At 35.8% G+C, this 16,882-nt stretch overlaps 1 protein-coding gene across 1 annotated transcript in view; it reads right to left on the minus strand.

The window, feature by feature from the left end:
* Positions 1-6,409: 6,409 nt before the first annotated feature.
* The window catches only part of LOC107294217 (ras-related protein Rab-10), a 34,877-nt gene continuing 24,404 nt past the window's right edge, over positions 6,410-16,882 (minus strand). The window contains exons 4-6 of the mRNA XM_029285573.1: positions 10,768-10,857; positions 6,996-7,097; positions 6,410-6,771 (exon numbers count right to left, since the gene is read on the minus strand). Of these exons, the coding sequence (XP_029141406.1) occupies positions 6,694-6,771; positions 6,996-7,097; positions 10,768-10,857 (270 nt within the window). The 3' untranslated portion in view covers positions 6,410-6,693. The remainder of the gene's footprint in view (positions 6,772-6,995; positions 7,098-10,767; positions 10,858-16,882) is intronic.

Below are 16,882 nucleotides of genomic sequence, written 5' to 3' on the forward strand. Positions count from 1 at the left end.
TTTTCTTGTAATTGAAGATGGAATTGAATTTTTCAGTTTAGAAAATTCATATATATAACTTAAGGACATTTTTGGTTAAAACTATTGCTTTGGAGGAATGTGTGTACTGCTTCAGGTAACCAATAAGATATGACCCTAGAATGTTAGCATTTGTAGCAATTGTGGCAGATGGCCATAAGTTAAAAGAGATGTACTTATTTTATATATTGGCAGTTTAGTGTTTTGTGTTTCGTTTTTTTGTCTTCACTCTAGCCCAGGGGTAGGCAGCCTTGGCTCTTTTATGACTCGTGGATAGCTGGCTCAGGAATTCTGGGAGTTGAAGTCCACGAGTCATAAAAGAGCCAAGGTTGCCTACCCCTACTCTAGCCAAATCAGACCAAGTATAAACCATGCCCAAGAGACCCTTTGCCCAGCTATTTCAGCTGCAGCCTTAATTAGAACAGGATGCTCTCAATATGGTTATACATACCTTTGTCATCTCATGCCTGGATTATTGCAATTAACTTGTGGGAGGGGGAGTTGCCCTTGAAGACCACTCTGAAACTTCAGTTAATACATAATGCAACAGCCTGTGTGCTTACTGTGCAATGCGGTATTGTCTAATAACATCACAGTTATGGGGGCTGTGCTAGTTACTGCTGTTTCCAAGTGCAATTCAATATGCTGGTTATTGTCAATAAAGCTATAGGACACAGGTCTCTTGGAGATTAGCTATCCTAAGTAAATTCTGCCCAACCGATCCAGGAGAATAGGGAGTCCTTGCCTGAAAGTCCTTCTTATCAAAATGTATGACTGGAGGGGCATGTAGGGAGGTGCTATTGGTGGCTGCTTTCCTTATTTTTACTCTGAGGCAAATGAGTTCCCCCCTCCAAGGCCATCCAAAGAATAGTTACAATTTTAGTGACTAAGTAGGCCATCATTGTTTGGTATTTTTTTAAGGTTTTACAGACAGTCCTCGACTTACAATCATCATTCAGCCTGGAATTACAATTGTAAGTCACTGTAGTCATAAATCAAGCCATGTGACCAGAAGTAATTTTTTAGCCTTTTTCATAGTAGTCATTAAGTGAACACCACAATTGTTAAGTGAACCCATTCATTTGAATGGGCTCTTTTTGCTGGTAACCAACCCCCCCAAAAAAGCCAGAAACTGCAAAAAAAACATTGCAAAATGTGATTGTGGAACACCATATCCCCCCAAATGCGGTTGAGTGACCATGGGAGGGCAGCATGACCATTTATGACAGCCCGGGGGTGGTTATCAGGCCATAAAAAATCCATTCTGTGGCTATCATAACTTCAAATAGTACAGTGACTAGTTGTTAAGTGAGAGCTACCTGTAATTGCTTTTAACCATTATTCATTATATTGTTTCAATTGAATAGTTAGCCAAGAGCCCCTGGAGTTACACAATTTATATAGAATAATTAATATATAATATAGTTTTTTTAAAAAAAATATTTGATTTTTATCCAACATATTTATTATTTTTATAAATAACTCAAGGCAGTGAACATATCTAAAAATCCTTCTCCTTGTTTTCCCCACAACAGCAATAACTCTGTGTGGTGGGCTGGACTGACAAAATCAACTAGCCAGCTTTCATGCCTAAGTAGCAACTAGAACTCACAGTCTCCTGCTTTCTAGCCTAGTGCCTTTACCATTAGATTCTCTATGGTAAAATACATAAATATATCCTCTCTTTCAGTATTATGACTGCTTTGAAAAAATGACATGGGGAAGAACTGATGTTCACTTCTAGTGCTCTCTCATGCGTTAGGGTAACTGACTGGTTACCAATGGGAATGTCACAGATGTTGTTTTGTTTAGTAAAGTAAGTTGTATGTCTGACAGAAAATATACCTTGTTCAATGTGACAACATCTCAAGCCTGCCTTGCTGACACTGTCTCCCAAAGGAAAGGCAGAAATAAGTTTTTGAACTAAAGAAGTCAGGCATATTAGGTAGATCTTTAAAAAAAATAGGGTTTTTATAACTGTGGTCATACAACTATGAATGAGTGCTGCCTATACTTAAAGTAATTTCAAGCTCTTAAGAATAAAAAAGCATGCTGGCTGGGGAATTCTGGGAGTGAAAATCCACACATCTTAACGCTGCCAAAGTTGAAAAACATTGCCCTAGAGGGTTTTGAAAACAGACTGTATTGCAGCTAAATCTCAAAAGAGAGCCAGTCATGGGGAACTTTGAAGGAACAGATAGGACTCTAGGGCTTTCATGAAAAATGTCAGAATTGGCTGAGACAGCAATCCATATGGATATCACAGCCTATGGAAACCAAGAGAACAACTTGTAAATGTGATGAGTCCCCCTTCCTGTCTTAAAAAGTATTGACATGTTGATATAGGTGAAAACTATTCTTCACGTAACTTGGTCCCAGAATACCAACAATTTTAATTAGCTTTGGAAATCATAGTGCCCTACAGGTATCATATGTTCTGACTTCTTGTTCTTACCAACTCCTGGGTATTTAGATTCTAACACCAATTCAAGTTTGCAGATAATCTTTAAAGGCAGCTTTGTACAGAATGCTTGTTTGTTCATTTATTACATTTTTGAACTGCCCATCTCCCTCAGAGAAAGACTCCGGGCAGTGTACAATAAAATGTTAAAATATAAAAATTGTATATAAAAATTATAGACTTAGAGGGAGTCAAGGATGATTATACACTGTTAAAAAGTTGAAGGAAGGGTTCTCAGGGTATCAGCCAACTCCATGGCTGTGTACTCCTTTGGATTCTCCACGCAAGGCCACAGAACCATGCTTTGACTCCTTTTCAGAAGGTCAAAAGAGGGGGGGCTGCCTCACCTCAGTGGGTAAAATACTCCACCGGGCAGAGGCAACGGCAGAAATGGCTCTCTTTCTCTTTCTAGATCCCACCAGTCAGAGTTCTTTAACTGACAGGATCTGCAGCGTATTTTCCCTGCCTGATCGATTGGGATGGGCTGATGTAATGGGATGGCAAAAGTTTCTCAAAATATGCAATCCTTCAAATATACAGCCTCATCAAAGACCTGATCTAAGCCTCCTTAAATTCATTGTTGTTCATGACAAGAAGCCTTGTGATGCTCCTTTAAGAGTTCTGTAGTTTCATGGGGTAAGTACATAGAAGTGAAAGGTAAATGTGACAATCATACTGACTTTTCCCAGAACGTACAGATTCATTACAACTTGGGGCACAAGATGGAACTTTACAGCACTTCTTAGCTGATAATCGTGAAGTGGAACAGAAATTTTCTAGCACAAACCTTTTGAGACTCTTCTTCCATGAAGGATCAGAATCTTTGTAACATTACGCCTGACCTATTTAACTCTTCTGTAAAGCATGATACAGTGGAATTGGCCTCTGCTACTAAACTTTGGTGTGATCTCAAGATATGATTGTTTTCCAATGTTTCTGCATTCAACTTAAATCCTCAAATGACCTCAACTTCTGGTGGTTGGTATAACAAGTTTTATAAGTGCCATTATTTACACAGAAATAAATTTATCTTCCTAACTACCCAATAGCATTTTTGTGCCAGCCATGATAACCTCCTTCCTCATCCAGGGTAGTAATAAAATTATTCCTGAGCAAAGTGGAACTGAAAGTGACTTATGTTATAAATGCTGCCTGAACATTTGAACTTAACAATGATTCATGTGGGAGCCTGAGGTTTCCTGCTGCCTTGATAATGGGATAAGAAATAGGTAATATATTTTCATCTCTTCTTTTCACTTGCTTTATCTGGTTCTTTAAAAAGATCTAATAATTTTTAAGCCCATGAAAGCTGCAAGTGTGAGGATATCAAAGCTATCCTAATGTTAATTCTCAAAAGGGGAGGTAAATAGTTAATATTCAGGGGCTTTAAAAAGAATCCATAAGGAATATTTGGAAGTAATATTCTATTTTATATTAGACAAGATAGGCTGGTAACTTTGAGATAAATTTTAATTCAGAGTTCCCCAACCTTTCTGGCTTTGTGGACTGGCGGGGGGAGGGGCTGGTTCTATGGGAGCAAGCACACGCACACAGCTCCATTTGTGTGACCAGCGGGCACGTGTGCCAGCTGCTCATGAAATGGAGCACTCACAAACATGCTTGCCCGCTGCTCATGCAAGTAGGCATGGACACGCACACGTGTGCTCACCCACTATTTTGGGTGGCCAAGTTCTGAACAGCTCACAGCCTGGGGGATGGGGACCCCTGCTTTAATTTAAAAAGCACCATTAGAATTTTCCTTCAATGGCAAATTATCTAAAATTGTATAATTATATGATTAATGTTTTAATTGCTTAGTCATTGACCATGTCAATAAGCTATAAAAACAATACAGAGAAAACAATAGAATAGGACATATTCAGAATAAATAATCACCCTCAAGACAACCCCAATGTATTCTAGGTTATCCTCTTCAGAGTGGTGTTTGATATGAAAACCACAATCTTCCTAGTAATATACAGTACAAGTTAATTACATGTGAGGATTACAACAGTTTATCTTGGATGTCCCAATATTTCTTATTTTTTAAGTAAGGATATAAATATAGCAATAACAATAGCACTTAAACTTATGTACTGGCCCATACTCTGAGTGGTTTACAGAGTCAGCATATTGTTCCCAACAATCTGGGTCCTTGTTTTACCAACCTCGAAAGGATGGAAGGCTGAGTCAACCTTGAGTTGGTGAGGATTGAACTTCAGGCTGTGAGGATAGTTAGCCTGCAATACTGCAATCTAACCACTGCAAAGCCTCCAGTAGCCAAAGGCAAATCAGGCCATCTGTAGCTTAAGCTACAGTGCTTTCATAGCTTATTATGTAGGTCTCCATCGCCGTACGAGGTAGACAAGACAGGGACATTACTAGATGAGTTACACACAATTTGGCAGTGTTGTAAAAGAATGAATCAGCCATACTTCTACAGCTTCATCTGTAATCTGTGTTGTTAATTGTCAAAAAGTGGCATATCTGGATTTCTCTTTGTCAAGGCTATTTGCAGTGGGCAGCTTTTTATCCCTTGTACCTACAGAGAGATCTCCAACTTGTATAGTTGAATGAAAAAAATGAGTGTGTGAAACATATCCATCATTTTGATTATAGGGTATTTGAATGTTAACAAATCTCTTTTACATCCTATTTCACTGGGTAACCATTTCGCCGCTTGTAAGTCTATCAGATGCAGTTAACATTGGAGGAATTTGCTTAAAGATAAAACAAGAGCCCTTTTGGTGTCCCAACAACTCTTATAAGCTCTGATAAGTAGGGAAACTGGATATGCTAAAGGAGCCAATTGTTAATTGCCCCCTCCCTCTTTTCATCATACAGTAATAGGGAATTTCTCTCCCATTGGAGTTTAAGTATCTCTTTCTGTTGAATCCACCCTGTTCTCAATGTTTGTGCTTCTGTAAGTGGTTAGTTTCTCTTCTTGTTTCTGGTAAAAGGCTTTTTAAAAGAATTGAAATTGTTGCTTATTGGTAAGTAGTCAAAAATAGAAACAACTGTCTCCAATTACTGTTAAAAGGCATTTCCTAAGTATAAAATCTGAGGCATTCTTACTTATAAGATTCTGTCCCTTCCTGATGGAAACTAGAGGTGCTGGAGAACTGGTAGTAGCCTCAGAAGAAGTGTGTGCTGTAAAAGCATTTGGGAATCTTGGAGAGAGATGGAGAAATCAGTTGTTGCTCAATCTCTATTTGCAGGTCATTCTTGGGTGTTAGTCTATGATTTTGGGTTGCTTTGGAGACTTCGAAGTGACCACCATTCCTGAGTTCTCTCTAGATCTGTGGCGGCGAACCTATGGCACGCGTGCCACAGGTGGCACACACAGAGCCCTCTCTGTAGGCATGCACGCTGTCGCCCCAGTCCTCGGCCTTCAGCTGGGTTTTATAAAACCTTTTCGCTTTAGGCCTCTGCCACTGTGTGGAAAAAAAACAGGTTCAATCAATCAATCAATTTCAACTTCTCGCGGGAAAAAAAAGATCTCGCAAAGTTGGAATTGATTGAACTTTTTAGTCCCACCCAGTGTGCCGTTACCACCGCAGTCACGCCCACCCAATTGGCCACACCCACTCAATGGACCACATCCACCCAATGGGCCACGCCCACTCAGCACCCGATGATACATAAGTGGGTTTGGGGTTGCAGTTTGGGGTTGCAGTTTGGGCACTCAGTCTCTAACAGGTTTTTATGGGGGGATGATGTTTTAAGTGTTTTAATATGCTGTAAGCCGCCCTGAGTCCTATAGGGAGAAGGGCGGCATATAAATCCATGTTAAATAAAAAATAAATAAATAAAATAAATAAAAGGTTTGCCATCACTGCTCTAGATTATTCCTTATTCTCATTTTATAAAGTGTTTAAAAGTGCTCACTAGGAAATATGAATTCAAATCTTCACAAAGATGTCATGTTTACGTTTTAGATTTATTGCATAAACAAGCTATGATGGCCAACATTCAAAGATCATTTGTATTTTTTTTTTACTCTTCCATTCTGAATAACTTTTACAGTCATGATGTATAATGTAAATCTAATATTTGGTTTATAACAGCAAATAAATAAAATGACAATGGATAAAGAACCTGTTCATTTGTTAGTTAGTATCAGTACTTTAATTGAGTAATTTATATGTTAGGGATTCAAGGCTTTGATATATACCAAGTTACCAATATTAGTAGCTTTTTCTTTCTTTGTACAGTCACAATTTACAGCAAGATCTTGTTTGTAGTTTTTCATTTAGGTCCACCACGTCTAAGTCAAGAAATACACAGGAATTCTGATGGGGGGGAAAGCCATAGAATTGTATTCAGTGAACAAACCAGTAATAATAATTACAGATCTTTTGAAAATTGAGCCTTTCTGGTTCATATTTTCTTTGTTTAAAGCTTTTTGATTATTATGATAAAATACACAAAGGTAGGAGGTAGATCTCTTACATTGGACAGTCTCTTTTAATTCATATGAAATGGTTTAAGAAAAAAAGTTTTTCAATTAGATTACCTTGTTCAATATTTCTTTGGCTAGAACTGAAAATGCATTTTCAATATTTATATTATCCTTTGCACTGGTTTCAAAGAAAGGTATTCCATATTCCCAAGCAAGCTGGAATGCAAAAAAATGAAATAAAGGAATGCTTTGCTTTAAAATATAATTCTTAGTAAAATTAACTCAAAAGATGGCTCATACACTGTGATTATAAACTAATTCCCATGGTGAAGTTGTGGACCATCTAACTACATATATTTGCTCCTTTATTTACTGAATTAAAATTTTAAATTAAAACTTATTATGGGATACTTAAGTAATGATTGAAGGAATGCTTCTTCACTTTCAGTTTATCTAGCTTTCTTTAACCTGTAGCAGATACTTCCTTTATTAACTAGGTTCAAATCTGCAGTATACAAAGATTGGTATTCTCAAAGATGGTACATTTGTTACTTATAATCAGCAGATACTTTACATTAAAAATGATGAAAATAGATATATCATTATGGAGCATATGGTGCAGCATATGGTTTGAATGCAAGCATAATCATGTTTAGTTATTGAGATACCCAGTAAAAAGATCAGATAGTGAATGATGTGAAGGATCTTTGCCAGATTGAACTGAGCTAGATAAGCCTACAGAATTGAAAATTTCTTTAAGCTTCAAACTATTTAAATACAAATGTTTTAAAAGCATATACAATAATTTCAGAAAATGTAAAGTCTCCCTCCAAGCATACCATCTCTCTTTTTGGATTAAAAATGCAAGGTACTTATAATTGAGATTAAGAGTTTTAGCCCAATGTTTGATTATAATCACTTTATTAGGGACTTAATATTTTTTTAAAAAAATGTACTACATTCCAAGATATGTAAAACTTTCAAAGTATATTTTCAATTGACAGTAATCCTATAGATAGTTCTCATACTCCCGGTTGATGCCTCTATGAACATAAAAAACCCCACCAGCCATCAATGAGTCTGCAGAAGTAACTAAATAATATGATTTCAGATGTTTAATATTCTTCAGGCCACCATTTGTGAGAGACTTTGGAAAAATAGGAAAGAAAAGACAAATAATTTGAGTTGGGAAACAAAGACTGCTTTTTTGAGTAGCAAATATCATTGTGTCACCTGAATTCAGTATAGCTCCATGGCAAATATCTTTTTTTTCAGGTTAGTATGGGGGAAAGCAAAGAATGTATAGCTATTTTGAGCACCTGTAATTCATCTAGTTTCTATAATTGATTGTTTGGAATAATAACAAAAGCAAATCTGAGGGAAGCAAATGAAAACATGGATAACAGAAAGATTTCTACAATCTCGCTCAAGTGAAAGCCTGGCTTGTATCTTTCATTTTATGAACTTCTTTTTCATGCTATGAAAATTGTATTAAAAGAAATCTAGAAACTGTTGTGTGAATGAGAAAAAAGTGCCTTCCTTTTCTGTTTTAATCATCTAACATTGCCTGATAACTCATTTTATATTTTCAATTAAAAGAATAAGGAAGATTCCTCTGGGTTTGCACACTAACAACTAGGTTTCAACTGAGTATGTTATGTGAAGCCAGTTCATGTGGTGAGTTTATGGTTCAGCGTACTGTGTGAATCCAGGAGATAAGTTTGGTTTAATGAGAAAATCATAGATAGGCGAGTCCAACCCATGGCCCTTGGACCACATGCAGCCCTTGGGTAGTGCGGCCATACCAGATTGTAAACTTTTAACATTATGTGATTTATATACATTGACCATATTATATATTTTATATGCCACCAAGACAATTCCTCTTCACTCAAAGTGGTCCAGGCAAACCAAAAGGTTGGACACCTGTGCCACAGATGATGATGATAATAATAATAATAATAATAATAATAATAATAATAATAATAATAATAATAATAATAATAATAATAACAACAACAACAACAATAACAACAACAACAATAACAACAACTAATAATAATAATAATAATAATAATAATAATAATAATAAAGTTGGAAGGGACCTTGGAGGTCATCTAGTCCAACCCCCTGCTCAGGCAGGAAACCCTATACCATTTCAGACAAATGGCTGTCCAGTCTCTTCTTACAGTTAAAAACAAAATAAATACTTATATGATAATTTGCAAAAATAAAGTGACTGATGTTTATATGTTCAAGTTATAAATCTAATGTGAAAGGGGGGAAAAAGAATCATGAGAGACTTGGGTATGGTGGAGAAGGAAACAAGAATTTTCCCTTATATGAATTTCCTTAATGGAAATTTGGTTCAAGTTAGTTGTTTAAAAACTGATCTCAGCAATGATTTAAAATTGCCACCTTAGATCAAAAAGAAGTCAACAAATTATGCATACAACAGTGAAGAGAGAAAGCAGAAATTTGGAAAGCTGTTTTGTTCTTCAAATGCCTCTTACAGTGTTTTTAGTCACTATTGTCTGCTGTTACAAATGTAATGTAACTAATATACTTTTGTCAGTTTATTAATACTATTACAAGAAACGACATTAGTTCATTCAGCTTTGTAGCCAATCTTTCCTTCAAGACCTTAAGGCAGCTAACATGGGACCACCCTTCATTTTATTGCAATAGCAACCTGGTGAAGTATGTTGGGCTGAGATAATGTGACTAACATAAAGTCATTAAGCAAGTTTCCAAGAGTGGATTTGAAGCTGGGGCTGCCCAGAACTAGTCCAACAGTGCTTCTTCCTAGGAAGCTTTCATTAATGAAGTAAACCTTCATTTTAAGAGTCCCTTATAGGGAGATGTTCAGCATAAAAATGTAATAAATAAATAAAAAATAAAAATCAGTATCTTTCATATTCTGACAAAGAAATAGAAAAGCAATTCAAAACATAAAGAAAACTGAGGCAGGAGGTAAATTAAGGAAAGGTTACCATGGATTTTGTTCCATTAGTAAATTAACTTAATTGCAGGGTAGTCATAGAAAATTGGAAAATGAGCTGAAACATTTTAAGTGAGCCAATGAGATATCTCAGCACTGCCACCTTGTGATCATCTATCATGATGATTTTTACCATAGTTGTGTGGTTGCAAATACTTAAAAAAGAACTACTGTAATTTCTTGGGATGCCACTTGAAATAACTGTCATGATGCCAGATTCAATCTATGCCATTAAGGTGTTTTTCCTCGGGTATGTCTGTTGGGCCACTTTCTCTTTTTATACTCATTTGAGGAGTTATAAAATGCAGGAACACTGGTTTTTCACAGCTGAAATGGAAGGACTTCTGGAAGCCACAAATGAACTGGTTTTCTTTTGCACTGAAGGGAATTATTTAATTATTATATAATTATATTGAATAATTATATAATTCCTAATTACAGATATTATTTTTAAAAGTTAAATATGTAGAGTGGAAGAAGACAGAAATATAATCGTTTCTAAAAATGTTCTATTTTCTACTTTCTAACATTCTTAATAAGATTGAAAGGCATAACATAAATCTTAGCAGGTGGGTCATGCTTTTTTTTTTTCCAAAAGCTTCCACAAATTTTAAATGATGTTTTTAAAAAATTGATGAAATTAAAAAAAATAGAAGTTTCAGATTAAATGCCTAAGCTTTTTTTGTTGTTGGTTTATTTTTGCAGTTTACGAAGTATAGAAGAGTGTTTGAAATAATTCCTCACTATATTGCCCTTTACTATTGAAACATGCTGCTATTCTGCAATAGTAAATAACTGCATTTTATTATCATATTGTATGTATATATTTATAATACACTCCAAAATATTTAAGCAACAAGGCAATCTCCTATAATACATGCCTACCTTTTCTCCTCTGTTTTTTGAAATTACACGTTCTGCCTCCTTATCGCACTTGTTACCCAGCAATATTATGTCTGTATTTTCACCTACTTTCTATAAATAGAAAATGAGAAACAATACATTGAAATATAGCTATAGTATTCTTTTGCCTAATCTTACAATATACATTTTCTCTATCTGAAAAATAAAATCTTACTACACGCAAATAGAAAATGTAAACTTAAGGAAAATTTCAGCCAATCAAGTTTAGGAAAACTTGAGCCAAGCCAGATAGTCAACTATTAAAAAATAGTCACAAATTAGAAGTAATTATGCATGAAATACTTTTAAAACAAGTCACCTATTACGCAATACAATATGGACCAGATGAATTAGACATTACCTATAGCAAACAAAAAGAACAAACACCACAGGTATCTGTTCACAATGCACATAATTTCATGGGGTAATGAAGATGATCAGTCCTCCGATTTTGCAATGCTTCAATTTTAATTCTTAGGTCAAGACATCCAACAGTTATGCACAGCATAAATCTCCAATTGTATTCAGCCATGTGATAGAAGGGAAAGGTGCAGCTGCTTTAAAATAATATAGATGGGGGTGCATTGCATCCCCCATGTTCTGAAGGACTTTTTAGACCCTGTATCCAAGGTGCTGTATTGCCTATTGCAGTGGTGGCGAACCTATGGCACGGGTGCCAGAGGCGGCACTCAGAGCCCTCTCTGTGGGCACGCGCACCATCACCCCAGTCCTAGGCCTTCAGCTGGGTTTTATAAAACCTTTTCGCTTTAGGCCTCCGCTGCTGTGTGCAAAAAAAAAAAAAAAGGTTCAATCAATCAGTCAATTTCAACTTCTCGTGGGGAAAAAAAAAGATCTCGCAAAGTTGGAATTGATTGATTGAACTTTTTAGTCCCACCCAGTCTGCCGTTACCACTGCAGCCACCCCCACCCAATTGCCCACGCCCACCCAATGGGCCACACCCAGCCAATGGGCCACACCCACCCGGCACCCGAAATGCATAAGTGGGATTTGGGTTGCAGTTTGGGCACTCGGTCTCTAAAAGGTTCGCCATCACTGGCCTATTGTAACCATCCTACACTAGAAATTTTGCAAACACTTGGTAGATACTTCAAGAAAGATGTAATAAAAACCCACAGCATCCACAAACCACTGAGCCCATTATGAAAGGCTTTGCTTTCAGTTTCCTCACTTAGCAGGTTTACCTTGAAACAGTAAGTTTTGATAGAATCTGATTATCTTCCTCAAAACACACTTTACTTCACTAAGGATGGGATAGAATCTATTGTTCTAGCCAAAATAAGGCAACTCATACACACACACACACACACACACACACAATGGAATGAAGCCTTGGCTGGGCTTTCATCTATTTGTCCTATATAGATAAATAAGTAATAAGTGGATATTTTAAAAAGTATTTGTGAAATAGGAATCTTATTATTTCAGGAAGGGAAACTTTCTAATTCTAGTCATTGGCTTAAATTGATCCTGCTGCTTCCTGACAACTGAGAAATTCTTTGAAGTCAAGGTAAGAAAAAGATATTATGCTTCTTTAAGACATTAATATAAAATATGATATACAGTGGAAACTCTTCTTCAAAAAGGTTAATTGCATATAGACACACATGAACATTTTTAAAAAACACAAGTCTTCAGAGCAGACTTAAATTTAAATGTACTTTATGCATGCATAAAATGGGAATGGGATTTTACACGTGCTTATTTTAACCTTATATAAAATTGAAATAGCATTTTATTCATTCACATTTTATGTATTTTCACCCATGTGTAACATGGCCAATTGGATGTTACGCATTAGCAAAAGCATACAGTGTACAATTTTTTCTGTTGTTGCATCTGAAATCCATTAAATCAAGGACTGTAAAATCAAAGTCCTTTTGTGTATTCCAAAAATTAAATCTGAAAATTGGAAGTTTATATGTAAATGTATCAATGACATACCCAAAGTATGGAACTTTACCACTTCTTTCAAAATTTATAGATCCCAGTTCCCACCTAAGGATTCCAAGAACTGACGTGACCCTAAAGAAGAGTGTCAGTTTGCCCTTAGATTAAAAAAGCCTATAGAATTATAATGGAATTATGATGTTGCTCAAGCCTAAACCAGGAAAGTTGACATAATTAACTCTTAGCAAAAAGAAAGACATACTTACTGTGATACTTACTGTGATTTTTATTATTGCCTGTTCACCACCCTGAGTCCCGTAAGGGAGATAGGGCGGTATGTAAATTTAAATAATAAAAATAAAATAATAATAAAAATATAAATAGAATAAAATAAGAAGACCATTTGCTTTTCATCTGTCAAGTTATGTGAGTACCTTTGCATTAGTACAGTGATTTCATATATTTTAGCCTAAAACTGAAATGCCCTCCCAACACACAGAAAAGATGCAAAGGAGCAACATTGTTATTCATGACAGTCAATAGAGTTATTAGTATCCTGCATACCTACTCATAACTGTATTGCTTAGTTTTAGCAGCAATGCACTAGACAAGATTTATTAAGGTCTGCCATTCTATCTTTTCTAATTTACTCAACTAATCTCATTTCATAAATGCAGCTGATGTTCAAGATAATGCAGTTTCTAAAATGAAATAACCTCATTATCAGAGTACAGGCTTAAAATAATGAATCGATCTAACCTGTGGTAGACCAAAATGTTGATTTTTTTTCAGTAGGCATTGGAGCTTTACTCATTAAAATCAATGGCTCCTCTACATAAAATTATATTATATTCCTAAACTCAGAATTGTGAATAGATAAGTATATCATACAATAATTTGTAATAATTAGAAAAGATATTTAATTTTATTTGCTTTCTAAAAACTGACTAAAAATTCTAATATTTGAAAAACAATGACATTCTTCCCTACTTTTTAGATATGTGTATCTTTATTTAACTTCAATATTGATTTAAAGCAGTCATATCAGAAAATACATAACAAACTTATTTTTTTTCCAGAAAAATACAGTTACATATTACTTTAAATTAAAATTTTAACACAGATTCCTTCATTGTGTGGTGCTATTTGCACAATTTATTGCTTTGAGAAATCTAGAATTTAATTTGGTTTCTTTTCCCAATTATTCCTTAAACCAAGGGCAGATAGCTTCTTCATTCCAGGAGAACTTGAGACTCATTTTTCAGCTCTAAAAATTAAGAACAATTAATTCATATTCTGGATTCCTTATGAGCAGCATTATGTTTTTTTATCAGCCACTAGGAGGAGTAGTTCAATAGTAGTTTGCCACATTAGTATACAAAAATAATTGATTACATAGAGATGCTCAGTGCAAGGGCAGCTTTGTTCTGGATTATCTGAAAAATTTGGGAGCTAAGCAGATCTGCTATTTAACATATCTTTGTAATTAACATGCAGAGAGATGTGATTTGAGACAATCGATAGCAACTGCTTGAATTATTATAATTAGTGCAACTGAAGGAACCATGGTTTTAGTTGCTTAACTGCTTTTTAACCTCATTTAATCTTTTTCCTACTTTTTAAATAAATGTTTTATTCCTTAATTGTTAATCACTCCAAATCACCTGGTGGATTAAAGTTTACATACAGCCATTTAATTAGGAGGTGAGGAATTAATTTTGCTTAGGAGCAAAGAGCACATATTTTGCCCAATAAATAACCACAAGTATCCTTCACATCCAAACATCCATACAATATACATAATGCAAGAAAATGTCACAATAGCAATTCTGTATACCTCATGCATAGAACAGGAACATGTGTAAATACTTTGTACTAACAAAATACTTGTAATTGCTTGAAGGAGAGATTAATTCTTGCTATTAAAAAGTAATAGCAAGAAATTGAAATGTCCTTAAGAGGGCTCCCTAAGATGCATAAAGTGCTTCATAAGCCATAAGCTCCTAACGTGAAGATTGCAGTTTTGTAAATACGTCATTTGTTTCAGTTAGATTAGCATGCAGTTCGACAGGTTATAGTCACTCATCTAAGAGGACTAATATTTAGCTCAGGTTAATTACTAGAGCAGAATATTAAGAAAAGAAAACTTTATTTTTTTTTAAATCTAAAATGCATGTTCACCCAATGAAATTGTAAATTTGAAACAAATTGGGGGAAGTGCTTCTATTTCATAATGATTAATACATGATTTCAACCCTACAAAATAAGAATTGCTGGTTTTAGTAGCTTTATTAAATAATATCATAAACAATAGCATGGGAAATTAGCTATCAAGGCATTAGCAGTATTGGCTAAAGGGAACTTTAACTGTCACAGGAACATTTCAGTGAATACAATACCGAAGTAGCAACAGCATATGAAGTTTATTACTATCATACCTAATTGTGGGCTTTTTGGAGATATCCAGATATATCTGGATAGCCATAAAATTCTGCAAGGGAATTTTATCTCTAAGGATTCCATAATTGAAATAGGAGATAAATGAGCACCATATGGAAGTTGGAACACTGATTTTGTTTACAACAATTTAATGCTGGCAAATACCAATTCCCTCCCCCATACAGAGAAAAAATTCAAAATAGCTTTTGTGCTCCTTTTGATCTCCTGTGCTGCATGTGCCATTTGTGGATTCACACTTTGTGATGGACTTGAGGGAGGGCCCTAAAGAGACCCAAGTTTAGAGTCATTACACTTCAGTAAGTGGCACAGACTGGACTGCTCCCTGATTCTTCGAAGCCTTATGTTGCTGTTCTGAAGAGAAAGCAGACAGTCTGACAATATTTTTGTTACATAGTTTATTAGCAATAAAGCTACTGTTGAGACTAGTCATGAATGATTTTGGTTGCTTTTGCCTAATATACTTCCTGAACAGTGAAATACCACCCAAAATATTTGAAACATTTAACCCATTTTATCTTTTGTTTCATTTTGGACACATTAGGTTGCCCAATCCCAATGGGATAAGACAGTTCCTCAAATACCCATTCTATGAAGAGCTTTAAAGGTGATTACCAACACCTTGAATTGCACCCAGCTAATGCAGCAGCTAATGCAGCTCACAGAGCTTTGTTACACAGGCCGTTCTTGGGACTCTAAGAACTGCCCGCTGCTACACTCTGAACCAGCTGTAACTTCTGAATGCTCTTCAAGAATAGCCCTATAATAATAATAATAATAATAATAATAAAGTTGGACGGGACCTTGGAGGTCATCGAGTCCAACCCCCTGCCCAGGCAGGAACCCTACACCATGTAGAGCGCATTACAATAGTCCAACCATCAGATGATATATTTCAGGATCTGGCATATAGATACTGTTGGGTTTTCAAAGAAAATTATCTAGCTTGATTTATGGCAACTGCCCCTAGCTCCTCATGTCTGACAAATCATACTTTCTGGTCTATGGTCTTATCTACCAAGATAACTTTTAGGAGTTCCCCTGTGTACAGCAGAGATATTTAAGAGCTAATTTCACTAATTCTGCATCCAGCTGACACAGTTCTTTTTTGGGGTCATAGGTATCTATAATAACCACTGATGAAATCATAGGGATCAAATGTTTTGAGACATTAGACACTACACTTGCTAGTCTCATTCAGCTGATGAATGAATCCTAAGAAATTTTCTGTTAAGTTTATTTCAAACACACAGGATAAAGAAAATTGCATAAATAATTTTATTTATTTTCTAATGGTGCCTGAAATGGCAATGACTACAAATAATGGCACTTGGTGGTCAAAGTAGACATATTACTGAAAACTAATAAATGTGCAGAGGGAATGGTGGCCATTATCTCAGTATAGCTATGCTGGGGGAGACATCAAAAAGAACTTTATACCTACTAATTCTTTGCAAGCTACAGTAGCTTAAGATAATCTAATTTAAGGCAAGGAAACACCCTTTTTATTTTTGGGTAACTGGCGGTGGGTAACGTGGCGGTGGATTCGGCAAGGGTAGGGGCCGGGGTTCGGCGGTCCGGTGGTTCGGTGGAGGACCCGGCCCAGAGAGCCCGGCCATGGACCTAACCTTAGCGGCCGGTCGTTTTGGCCTATCCCAAGTCTTGAAAAGGGACTTAACCATCAGAAGGACCTTCCCCCCCCCGTGTGTTTTCTGTTTGTTGGGACTTTGG

The sequence above is a fragment of the Protobothrops mucrosquamatus genome, unplaced genomic scaffold (genome assembly GCF_001527695.2).
Source record: "Protobothrops mucrosquamatus isolate PMUCROS unplaced genomic scaffold, P.Mucros_1.0 scaffold1867, whole genome shotgun sequence".
Lineage (NCBI taxonomy): Eukaryota > Metazoa > Chordata > Lepidosauria > Squamata > Viperidae > Protobothrops > Protobothrops mucrosquamatus.